The sequence below is a fragment of the Felis catus genome, chromosome A2 (genome assembly GCF_018350175.1).
Source record: "Felis catus isolate Fca126 chromosome A2, F.catus_Fca126_mat1.0, whole genome shotgun sequence".
NCBI classification, from domain to species: domain Eukaryota; kingdom Metazoa; phylum Chordata; class Mammalia; order Carnivora; family Felidae; genus Felis; species Felis catus.
In genome coordinates this window covers 41,478,070-41,491,142 of record NC_058369.1, presented here as the reverse complement: position 1 = coordinate 41,491,142, position 13,073 = coordinate 41,478,070, and the positions used below count along the sequence as shown (strand labels likewise).

General features: G+C 37.7%; 1 protein-coding gene across 3 annotated transcripts in view; it reads left to right on the top strand.

Moving 5' to 3' along the window:
• The window catches only part of CNTN3 (contactin 3), a 343,653-nt gene that overhangs the window by 112,988 nt on the left and 217,592 nt on the right, over nucleotides 1–13,073 (top strand). For all 3 annotated transcript variants that reach the window (XM_023249969.2, XM_023249968.2, XM_023249967.2), the window contains exon 3: nucleotides 7,630–7,756. In XM_023249969.2, the coding sequence (XP_023105737.2) occupies nucleotides 7,630–7,756 (127 nt within the window). The remainder of the gene's footprint in view (nucleotides 1–7,629; nucleotides 7,757–13,073) is intronic.

The following is a 13,073-nucleotide window of genomic DNA, read 5'->3' as shown; positions in this document are numbered from 1 at the left end:
GAAAACATTTAGTATACCAGGAAATTGGTTAACTATTTCATTTAGCAGTTCGGACAATTTAGGGAGGGCCCTCTTGTCATTTGTGCTTCTTGGGAGCACGAATACTCTTTCCATTTCGAAAGTAGACAGTTCTTTTCTTTCATTGGCAAATATCAGAAACACAGATCTCAAATATAGGCGCTGGCCTAAAAGTATCAAAGTAAAATGTTAGGCACCCTCCAAATAATCCCACATTCTCTTTTTTTACTCAACTATAATACAAATTGAATATTAATCCAGTGAAATAGATCATAACTTTCATCAAAGTATGTGATGGATGTGAAATATTTTAGAATATGAAAATTCTGAAATCCAGATATCTTAACCTTCAACATGACCAGAATGTACATATATGTTAATGAGTATGGACATTCTTCTGGGTTTTTTAGACCAGTTGCAATGAGAGAAAAATGTGGTTTTTGCTAAAGTTTTGTCATGTTTTGAAATAGTTCTGCCACTCCACAGAGAATTTTTTTTTAATTTTTTTAATGTTTATTATTGAGAGACAGAGAGACACAGAGCGTGAGCAGGGGAGGGGTAGAGAGAGGGGGAGACACAGAATCTGAAGTAGGCTCCAGGCTCTGAGCTGTCAGCACAGAACCCGACACGGGGCTCAAACTCACAAACTGTGAGATCATGACCTGAGCCGAAGTCGGTTGCTTAACCGACTGAGCCACCCAGGCGCCCCTCCACAGAGAATTTTTTTATTGAACATTTATTTCTAGCACCTATAAAGCTTAAACAGTCCTTTTCAGTTTTTAATTCTCTAATATTGAACACTGCTTCCCATGCAGTTTCTTCATTTCTGTTTATGGACAAAATGTGAAATACAAATTGTGAAAATAATTTCATAAACCATTAATTTAGCAAATTAAATAATTTTATTGCTTTATATTCGTCTCTCCTATGCTCTCATACTCCAGGTGTCTGTCTGCCATACTCCAGCCTTTTTCTTGTAATTTAATTGCTTGATAACATTTCCAGATGTGGGAAATGGATAAATTAGTTATTCCTGGTAAGCTTTTCCTTTTTCGTTTTCATCATAACTCTACTGTATTGGTGTTTCCCATTTTTTCTGGCATGTTGGTCATAGTACATTCAGCTGCACATGACAAAAACCCTTTAGAGGTTTGTTTTTCTAACATTCGATGTTTGGACTTAGGCAGTTCATTTTGGTTCAGGAACTCAGCGATGTGAGGGCTCTGGATTAGCTTTTCTGTGGTATATGTATACTTCCTCTCATGGTGTCTAGATGGCCATAGGGATTCCCAGCATTACATCCTTCCTCACAATTTCCATATCAAAAAGGAAAGGAAGCAAGGTCAGCATTTCTTTCATTTTTGTTTCTTTGTTTCATTTTGTTTTCCTCAAAATCAGGATAGAGACTCTTTCCTAAAAGTTTTTAACAGATTGTCCCTTATCTTTTGTTATAAGGTCGAATTATGTCCGCCTCAAAATTTGTGTGTCGATGTCCCCAGACCATGACTTTATTTGGACATAGGGTCATTGCAGATGGGATTAGTTAAGATGAGGTTATTAAGGTAGGCCCTAATCTGTTATGACTGGTATCTTTCGAAAAAGGGAAAATTTGGACCCATAAAGGGAAAATGACCTGAAGGGACAGAGGGAGAAGACAGCCATCTATAAGCCCAGGTGACAGGCTTGAAACAGAATCGTCCCTCATAGCCCTCAGAAGGAGCCAGTCCTGCCCATGCCTTGACTTGAAATTTCTAGCCTGCAGAACTATGAGACAGTAAATTTCTGTTGTTTAAACAACCAAGGTTGTGGTACTTTGTTGTGGCCAACCTTGCAAACATATGTACCCCTCTTTGGCTGTTACTGGTCTCATACATAGCCCAGTCTTCCTTGTCTGCCCTGCTCTCCAGTCAAGAACTACCAAGAGTTCAGGGTACGTAATTTATCTGGTGCTTTCTGTATCTCTGATGAAAGGCAGGTTCTGAAGGCAAGGAAATAGAATAGGTAAGAGATGTTGAGTAGACAGCCACCATTGTGCCACAGCTAGTTTTTGACATGCTGCATGGGTTAGGCATTCAAATATTTGTTAAAGAAATGAATTATCTTAAGATTGGATTCTGTATCCTCCCTTGACTTGGGAATATAAATGGAATTTTATTTTTGTCATTTCTGTTTGGTTGGCATTTTCTAGCTTTAAGCCACCAATGCCAAAAAAAAAAAAAAAAAAAAAAGATAATGCCCCACTGCTATAAAATGTTTCCGTCTTTTATTTGTTTTTTTCCTGTAGAATAGTAGGACCAAGATCTCATTTCATTGGTGACCTATAATTTTTACTTTCTCTGACCCAGGCTAGAGCTCATTCTGTTTGGTTTGGGTGCCTTGTAAGTACATTGGGACTATTCCTTTCTAGCTCCTTGTCTTAAATTCTGCTTTAAATAGTAGGCCTCACTCTAGCTCCCTTTTGGGATTGACCCTCTTCATTTCTAAATATCTTTCTGTTTTTGCATCATGTAAATATGATATAAATAAGTGAGGGAAAATAGGATATGTTTTCCTTTTTTCTATAGGAATTTCAGAGATAACATTGTGGTCTTTTAGGAATTTCATTTTTTTTTAGTAAAAGTAATCCAACTGCCTGGATCCTTTGTCTATTTCTCTATGTCAGTCTTCATAAAAACTGTATAGAGTATGACTATTAGAATTGATTGGCTGCAGTTTGATCTTTTAGGTGACATTACCTTAGGAACTTATAAAGCTGGTACTTACATTCAAAGGTAGTTACTTCAAGTAGCCTGTGGGTATTTGGGGAAAAAAATAACACCCCGTGATTGGGCTTTTGGACTGATTAGTCCTGTTCGGAAATGTTATATGCCCTTTATTTTAGGCTGTAAACTTAACATGGAGCTTTGGAGCTAGGCTAGCATATCAAAAAAATGCTCCTGTCACAAAAAGTAAAGTTTAGCATCAATCTAAATGTTACATCGAATCCATTTAGCCAGGCAGGAGGCTTCCTTCTGTTCTCAGCCAAGCTTCTTTTTGCTGGTTATGAATATCCATGTGAATTGTCAAGGTTCTGTCCTTTTGAGGATCAAAATTCATTTTTGAAGAAAATGTGGGATAATTTCTTTTCGATGAGCAAAGACTTCAGAACCTATTCCTTTTAAGTTTATATTGCTGCCAAGAGACTACATTATATCCCAAGCAGCTCTCATCACCGGTTTCATCCTGGTGAAGCAAGACTGAGTGGCCTTTGTCTCTTTTCAGAGTATGAAACATGGACTGACCTGTCATGTTTGATTATGAATTTGTACTTACATTTTAGGAAGCTTCCAAATGCCTGCTAATGGTCTAAAAAGCCTTTAGGAGCCTTAAATTTCAGAAATGGTGGGTGTGCACCTCACAGGCTGGGAGCCCCAGTGTTAGCAGAAAATATTGAAGTTGAAAAAGCAAGCTGACGGTTCGTTTTTGTCTTTGACCATATTTAGAACTGTGTGGTTTACTGGGAAGGGAAGCGCACCCAGAACATGAGCACTAGGGTCTGATCACAGTCTCTCACAAAACAAAACAAGACAAAACAAAACAAAACAAACCTGTGTTGCCACGGTTAGGTTGTCTAATCACCCTGTGCCTCATTTTCTGCTGGAGAGACCAAACAACTATAAGGTGAGAACATAATCTCTGAAATTAAAATCTCAGCTTTGTCAGTCCCTAGCTATAAAAAAGCATCTGCTTTAGGGGCACCTCAGTGGCCCAGTCAGTGAAGTGTCCAACTTCAGCTCAGGTCATGGTTCTTGGGTTCGAGCCCCATGGCGGGCTCGGTGCTGACAGCTCAGAGCCTGGAGCCTGCTTCAGATTCTGTGTCTCCCTCTCTCACTCTGCCCCTCCCTGTTCACACACACACACACACACACACACACACACGCCCACACATACTCTCTCTCTCTCTCAAAAACAAATAAAATTAAAAAAATAAAAAGTATCTGCTTTATAGAGAGTTATTGTGAGAATTCCTTCATTCATCTTATTTATTCAACAGATTGATAGGGAATATCTCCCATGTTATAGGAGTTGGGGATAGAGCAAAGGATTAGACCCAAATAGCAAGCACATATGCGAACATGTATGATCACATATAGTGAGATACAGCAAGATGTGCTTTGATACCTCTGTGAAAGGTGGAAGTGAGAGGTGGGTGGATGGACAGTCACATGTAAGCTGAGAAGAGTTCTGAATGACAAAAGGAAATCAGACACAAGAGTAACAAGGGAGGTGGTGGCTCAGCCCAATATGACAGCAGTCATCATTGTCTTAGAGGCAGAGACAAGACATTGGTGGCACAGGGTGCCGGTATGGCTGGACCTCATAGCACAGGAGATGGGGTCAAAGGTAGCCTGGGAATAAGAGAGGCAAGGCTTATACTTTCCTTAGTACAGGGCCTGGCACATAAATATTAGCAAATTAGCTATTGTGATCATTTTCCCAAAAGGGTCTCAGAATGAAAAGTTTTCTAGTTATTTAACACCTTCATTTAAAATTAATAAGGGTCTCTAGAGAAGAATTAGATCACCATTTTGGGATATGACTTATGTTAGATGGTGATTGGATTGCATATTTGGCTTTTCATTGTGGCCACTTACAGGAAATTATTAAAAACACCTCTTTTTATCTTTTTTATGGAAATCATGCCTTTCTTATCTCGAGCTAATTTTCCTTCTGTCAGCTTCTCTCCCCAATCTACCTGGAATTTTTAAATCTACACCATTATGTCACTATAGTATTGTTGTCAGGTGCTACATATGTTAAAGTTTTTCCAAAAAATAATGCAATCCCATATCCTAAGTGAAATAAAGTGTCCACTCAAAGTAAATCAAGAGCTGTTCCACCAGAGAAAAAATTTTATGAAAAATCCACATTTGTAAATACTTACAAATAGGCATTAGAATTAGTTTCAGCTTCCCAAGACCATAAATTTGATTAATGAAGCTGATTATTTATTTATTTATTTACTTATTTATTTTTATTTTTATTTATTTTTATGTAATAAACTTACTTGGGGGAAAAATTTAAGAAAATGACAACATTGGATCTTTTGGATTAGGGGCATTAGTAGCTATTTCAAAATCCATTTCTTCTGAAAGTTCTCCTTTTCCACAAAGAAAAGTGAGATTTTTTACCTTGTGTGATTTTCCCTTCAGAGGTAAACAAAGACTGGGGACTAGAAAGTATAGCAAGCTGCCTTTTTTAATGTTAATTTTATTTTTAAGAGTGAGAGAGAAGTGTGAGGAGGGAGGGGCAGAAAGAGAAAGGGACAGATAATCTGAAGTGGGCTCTGTGCTGACAGTAGAGAGCTTGATGTGGGGCTCGAACTCACAAACCTTGACATCATGACCTGAGTTGAACTCCAAGCCTAACCAACTAAGCCACTCAAGTACCCCAAGCAAGCTGCTTTCTTAAGGTGTGGTAGGTAGTATTAAGGGTTAATGGCATGTTGATTTTGCAGACTTTGAGGTTTGAGTGCGCAGTCCCTAGACTACCTGCATTTCTAACACCAGCTGCAAGTTCTGGCTTTGATAATTTGCTAGGACTGACAGACATCACTGAAAGCTATTATACTGATAATTCTGGCTTATTTTAGGGAAAGGATACACGCTAAAATCAGCCAAATGAAGAGACACATCAGACAGTGTCTAGCACGACCCCAAATGCTAAGCTTTTGGTGTCCTCAGGATGAGTAAACCTCCTGACATTGATGTGTGGTAATACACAAGGACTATTGCCACCCAGGGAACCTTGCCAAGCCTCAGTGTCCAGAGTTTTTACTGGGGCTTCATTACATAGTTAGGACTGATGAAGGCACATGCAGTGGAGCTCAGTTGCTCAAGTTAGATCATACCCTGTGAATCAAATCTTCTACCTACAATTACACGGTTGATCTTTGTGATGTCGCCAGTCCCCATCCAAGACTATCAGTATGACTGGTCCCACTCTCAGATGTAATGTGGCCATCACCACCGTAAACAAAACCGTTTCTATCATGTAGGACATTGGTTACCTGCCAGAAGCTGAGAGCGATAGCCAGATGAAGGGCAAGGCTACATTCTTGGAGCAGAAGGCAACAGGCATCACTGCCTAGATTATGAAATCAGGTGTTCTAGAGTGTGTACATTCTGAAATGCAGTGTGTGAACTTGCCCCTCGCTCCTGGCCACTTTTGAGCCCAGTGCTCCTCTTCTGTTCATTGGAAATCATTATCTCTGTGAAGATTAAAGAACATGTAATGGCCACATAGGATTCACACACTGGCTTTCGCTACTGTTGTTTTCATCATGTCAATGATTATTTACAGTATTATTTTATTATCCTCATAATTATGGTAAATATTTCTTAGGAATGCTGTTCCTACTTGAAGTAGCCAAAATATAAGTTCATAGTTTCTGGGCATTTTTTCCAACTTGTTTTCTTTGTCTGACTACTCATGGGCTCTCTTTGTCTCTCGGTTTATGCATTCTTTGCTTCAGCAGGAATTCTTCCAATTTTACTGAGCTTTCCAAGATAGGAGAATGAAGAGTTTTCTTTTCTTTTTCCTGTGGATTCATTTGTTTTCAGAAATGCACTGGCGATGATTATACAACTCAAGTAGCATAAGCATTTGTTGATGGCGTTATCTCGTTCCTTTTTAAATTCATAGCACAAAGACAGATGTGTGTGTGTGTGTGTGTGTGTGTGTGTGTGTGTGTGTGTGTGTAAATTCTCAGAAAGTACTCAAATTGCCTTAACTAAAGTAGAAAACCTTTTAAAAGATACTTGCTTAGGGTTGTAACCTTCTTTTAAATTGGCTGGTAATAAAATGGAAATGCCACCAAATGTTGAGTATTGGAGGTCAAAACAGAAAAATAATATCGTCAACATTCTGATTTGTATGTATGGCAGATTTTATGAGAAAGATCATACTCAAGTATTCAACTTATTTTGAACACAACTTTCATTTTATAAAGACCCTTATGACAAAAAGAGCCCCTGTAATAGGATATGCATCAGTGAAAAGTTAGGTAGAGTTTATAATATTAAAAGTAATTACTAGAGGGGTGTCTATGTGGCTCAGTGGATTGAGCATCCAACTCTTGATTTCAGCTCAGGTCACGATCTCACAGTTTGTGGGATCAAGCCCCATGTCAGGCTCTGCACTGACAGCTTAGGGCTTGCCTGCCATTCTCTGTCTCCCTTGCTCTCTGCCCGACCCTCGCCCCCCACCCCCGCTCATGCATGTGTGCGTGTACACTCTCTCTCTCAAAAGTAAATAAACTTTAAAAAATATATTTAAAAAGATTAAGTAATTAGTACAGGCTTATTTATGCTTTTAAGGTTTTATTAATATAGCAGTGGTTTTCATACTAATGTTCATTCTGTCATACATGTTATTAGGCTGTTAACGGTATAACTGAGCCTCATTGACAAAGCAATACCTGCAGAGCACGTATTGTAGACCAGGGAAGCAATCCCTGCTTTTTCTTCGTTTGCTTTAAAGAGCAGATACTGGTTGCTTATTTTTCTTCTTCAGTTCTAGAATACCTTTTCCTTATTATGATTGCTTTTTGGATGTCTCCCACCCCTACAGGTGAGCTTCTCTTACAAGGTCCAGTGTTCATCAGAGAGCCCAGCAACAGCATTTTCCCTGTTGGTTCAGAGGATAAAAAAATAACTTTAAATTGTGAAGCAAGAGGCAACCCTTCACCTCATTACAGGTACAGTGGAAAGTTTGCAAATCCAAATTAAGAAATAACAGTGTGGCCATTGTGATTTTGGGGTTTTTTTTGCTTCAATATATGTATGCCATCCGTAAGAAATAATACACGAAACTGCAGTTGTATGCTATGTTCAGCAGTTCTGATACATAAACATTGGATCCATACTGTATATATTTGATTCATTATTCACTTTACAATGAGATTCCTTGTCTTAAAAAAGACGTAGCAGAATATCTTAAATAAACAATGCATTTTCACTGATTTATAGTGCAATTTAATTTATAAACTCATTAGTTTATGTGCACTCATTGGGAACATATCCATGGTGGGGATAAAATCAAATGTTTCAAAGGTAGTTAGAAGTCATAGTTTTTAAAAAAGTTACTTTTTGGCTATTTGTACTTCTTTCTTTACCATTTTACCGACCACGTGTGTGAAGGTTTACTAAGTATAGGGGAATAAAGTACATTCTTACTAAAGTTATTTTCATTATTCTCAAAGAGAAATTATATTAGTTTAGTACATTTTTTTTTCATGTAAGAGTATGTATTTTTCAGATTACATGAATAATACTTGTTCACTGAAAACCGTCAAACATCACAGAAAGGTATAAGGGAAAAAAGTCTGAATTCCCATCCGCTTAAGATAAAAATATTAATATTTGGAGGTTGATGGTGGATGATTTGGATGGGATGGGTATTTACTTTTTTTAAAAAATCACAAGATTAACTATTTTTACTGTTATGTGTGCTTAGGTGACCCAATTTAATGAAGAAATGAATTATTTATAAACAGCATATGCTGCTTTCATATAAGTGGCAATGAGAAAGTGCTCAAGGCACCTTGAGAACAACATGCTCTTTTGAATACTGTGAGCATTTGTCTCGAAAACTCTGTTTATAATATTAGTTTCTTGGCAAAACCTCCTCTGTAATCTGCAGAACAAGCATACTTCAGCCTGTGTTAATAAAATTCTAAGTGGTAAGAGTACTAATGCAGACCTTATAGAACTTCTGTTGTTTTCTTAATCCATGTAAATAATAGAAGCCAACATTCATTGTTCAATTGGGTCAGCATCGGGTTAGAAGGTAGACCTTTGTATTTTTACATCTGGAAGTAATCTAAGTCAGTCTCTTTCAATAATATTCAAAGATATATTTATTGAGCACCTGCTGTGTACTTTCAACAGAATACACAATGATTCCAGGTTACTGGTCAGAATTGACAGAGGTGCTAAAAAGTTTTCTCTCTGCCTCTTCCTCACGCTGTAGAAATAAGAAAAGTATAACATAAAGTTAAAAAAATACAAGAATCTGTATTTTATGAGTTAGTTCAATTAATCAAACTTGAGCACATGTAACATCTGAAAATATTTTCTTCTTTGGGAGAAAGATGAATACATCAACTTTAATAAAAGACGTTATCCTAGAAACATTTTTTTGCCGGCATTTTCATTCATCTATTCATTTCTCCCTGAAACAGAAGATTATCCTTTTAGATATGACTGTAATATGATAAAGAATCCATATGAATGACTCATCTGTGGGCTGTTTCTCTGTTGTCAGTGAAGTTGTATTCCTAGCATTTATCTTATGAATAATTTGATGATAAATGTGCTCAGGGGAAAAAGATTTAGTCAGACAAGAGTGTTTTTCTAAATTAACAGTTTAATTGTATTTGTAAACTTTTATCAAATAGCAAGAAGTCTTGAGGTCAGAAATCCAGAAATAGCCTGTTGTTGCGTTAATTTCTTTATCTATCAGGTATTTATTGTAATGCCAGAGAGTGTCTTTAAACATACTGATGCCATGTGTAAAATGTTGATGAAGAGGTCCTGCCATTTACACAGTGCCTCTTAGGTTTTATGTTGTGGCCTGGGATGTGGTGTGTTCCAATTTAAGCAGAATCTGTACCTGAGACCAGGAGATATGCGACTTAAATTGATCCATCAGTTTTGTGTCTGACAAATGAAGAAATTTAACATGGTAGATATGGTTCTAAAATACTTGGTTTGTAGCCAGATTGAGCAGACACTTTCATTATAGCTCTAAAGATTCTCTAAAGTTAAGACTTGTAACCAGTATAAAATTCCACTTAAACTGAAGGTTTATAGTCACTAGAAGTCGAGACCTTGAAAAAAAGCATAAGGGAACCTCTTTACATTGTGAAAATACAAGGCTTTCCTGTAACAACAACTCCCCGTTATTCATGTTATCTGTGTAAGACGTTATGCCAAAGGAATAAATGGGAGTATACAACCCTGTAGGCTGTAATTATGACCTTATCTACTTAGGCAACACCTTCAGTTATGGCCTGATTTTTTTCTCCTATCTTTTGACTTTAATAGTCAATCATGGAATAGTTTGTAGAATTCTTTAAATATTTCAGGAGAAAATATGCTTGCTTGTTCTTATTTTTTAACCATCCTTTAGAAACTACAGATAAATGGTATAAATATGGAAAAGCACTGAAGTTGGGGATTTGCTTTTTGACATGACATCAGAGAAAGGATATATTTTTATAAGGGTTTATAAGGATAAGCAGTTAGATAGATAGATGGATATCAAGGGGAAAATCAGTGGTTCATGTGAAATTTACAAGTTGAAGACAAATCCAACCCTGTTTCCCAAGATTTGAAATAAAGTTTAAGAGTCTGATAAAAGAATACCCTTTGAAAGCCCACAGCCTATCTTGTAGACTGGGGCAAATTTGTCTGATGAGAGATATTTTCTTGGTTCTCCCATTGGGTAAAAAGAACTCTTAATTGGCCATATTAGATATCCAAAAGTTCAGAAATTCTCAAGAGAAATTACTTGTGTTAGGGTTTAATTGAGAATTTTATTCTTCTCCCCACCCCATCTCCCCACCTAAGCCCCAAAGCCTATATTTAAAGGTTAATTAGTATTTATTCTCATTGTAATTGCTGATGATGACAGAAGAGATTACCCTGAGGGAGTATTAGTAACTTTTTTAAGTGGGAGGGATTTTCCCTGACTTTTCGTAGGGTTATAAATGCCCATTATTTCACAATTTGCTCACATGGAAGACCCCAGCTAAGTCACTTCTACTGATGCCATTCAGCCTTTAAAGGAACCACATGTTTGAGACAGACTGGGGCAAAATATGTAGATACCTAATGGCGACCAGGCAGGTAAAAAGCTCAAAGAGGTGGATGTGCCTTGAGAACATATAGAGACATTGAGTAATGACTGGAAACTATCCAACATTCAGCCACAAGCCTATTGAATGGTGACAACTGCTTCTCAGCACTAGCCAGGAATCCTGGTCCAGTACAACAAAAGCTTTTCAAGAGATGTTTTAAAATTCAGGTGTTTTCTCTTTGGAATCTCTTGTAATGTAGGCCAAAGAAAATAAGTCTTAAAGTGACATGTGGCCCACGTGGGTTTTATGTTTTCAACATTTATTCTAGCTTGAGACTTACGAGTTGTGTTGTCCAATGTGGTAGCCAGTGGCCAAAAGTTGACCCAGGAGATTTAAATCAGTTACGTTACAAATGTATTTCCTCAGTCAGAGCAGCTTTATTTCAAGTGCTGAGTAGACATGTGGGGCTAATAGTTACTGTATTGGAAGGAACCAAAGACCATTTTTATGCTTCCATAAAGTTCTGTTGGATGGCTCTCCTCTAGACTGATCCTTGAATCCACAGCTTTTCTGTTTTTTTGTTCTCCCAAAAAGGAAGTAACCACAACCTTATTGTCTTCCAGCTCTATATAATAAGTAAACTATGTTAATAAAGTACACTGTGAACAATATTGGATATACAAGTTATATGGACTAAGTATCTTTGCAAAATATCATCTCCCCTGGCCACGGTTTCTCCCTTTTAGGTATGGTTCCCTGTATTGGAATTTACTGAAAATCAACTAAATGCATTCAGTTTAAGGTAGAAGAGGAAAATAAGAGCGACTAATTGCTGCTCACCATTTATTGAAAGAGTAAACTGTAAGGAAGAAAATTCTGAGTTTTCTTGTTTCCCATATATACACAGTCACACACACACACACACACACACACACATATGTACACACACACCACGTATTACTGTACATGGTACCACATGTAGTAATACATATGGCTCCATATATGTACTACATTTGTATGCACTATATATGCTATATATATTCTACATGTAGAGCATGTATAATATTTTGATTGTTTGCACTTTTTCCCTTACATTATCTTGTTGCCATGTAAGATCTGATGTCACTGTTATTTCACTTTTATGCTGCAAGACAAATAAGTGTTTTTGTTCCTCTAAGTTCTTTTGGCCTGGGGCGCCTGGGTGGCAGCATAGCCACCGGTTGAGCATCCAACTTTGGCTCAGGTCATGATCTTGCGGTTCATGAGTTCAAGCCCCGCATCGGGCTCTGTGCCAACAGCTCAGATCCTGGAGCCTGCTTCAGATTCCGAGTTCCTCCTCTTCGCCCCACCCCTGCTTGTGCTGTGTCTGTCTCTGTCTTTCAAAAATGAATAAACATAAAAAAAATTTTTTTAATAAAAAATAAATTCTCTTGGCCCTTCGGGAGACAAAATCCTTTCTGCTGGATTAGTAGGCCTGATTCTCTGTGTTTATCTTCATGCTCAACAACTTTTAGCATCCCGACTTCTCCAGCTGATCAGTTCTGGTCCCCACACCTACAGTCAGCTGTATGAGCAATGACATGTTCACATGGTTGGCATGATTGCTAACCATTAAAGAGTAAAGAATATCTATAGTGCCGGAGGGAAGTGGAGGTAGACAGCATCTCTTACAGAGCATTTTAAACTTGGCTATGTTACTGCCTTTCTCATGAAGCCTTCTTAATACCCGCTGTACGGGGGTCCATGCTCCAATGATATAGTGCCCATTTTACTCCATACCTACTTGCATGATAAAACTTACCAAAATGAAATGTGTGATTGTCTTGGTAGGATGTAACCCCCTTAAAGGTGAAGACGGTTTGTTCTTCACCCTCACCTTCCAAATGCCTAGCAAATAGTGCATGCTGAATTGGAGCATGAAAAAAAAATAGAATGAAGTTAATGGGGGAAAACAAAACAAATTTGGGATTAGGTCATGTTTAGGAGTCAAGAATGTCATGAAGGATCAGACGGTTAGAAGTGGTCAATAGTACATTTTAGAGCATATTCTTAAGTGTGGATCGATTCCTTTTTTGGGCTCCATTTTAAGACACATCGCCCGTGAGGTGACAAAGCTGATTGCATGGAACACAAAGCTTACTTATATCCTCCCCTTAGCAGCTGTAAAAAGAAGGCATCCTTCCTACTAGTGTCATCAAAAGTTCTGAATAGT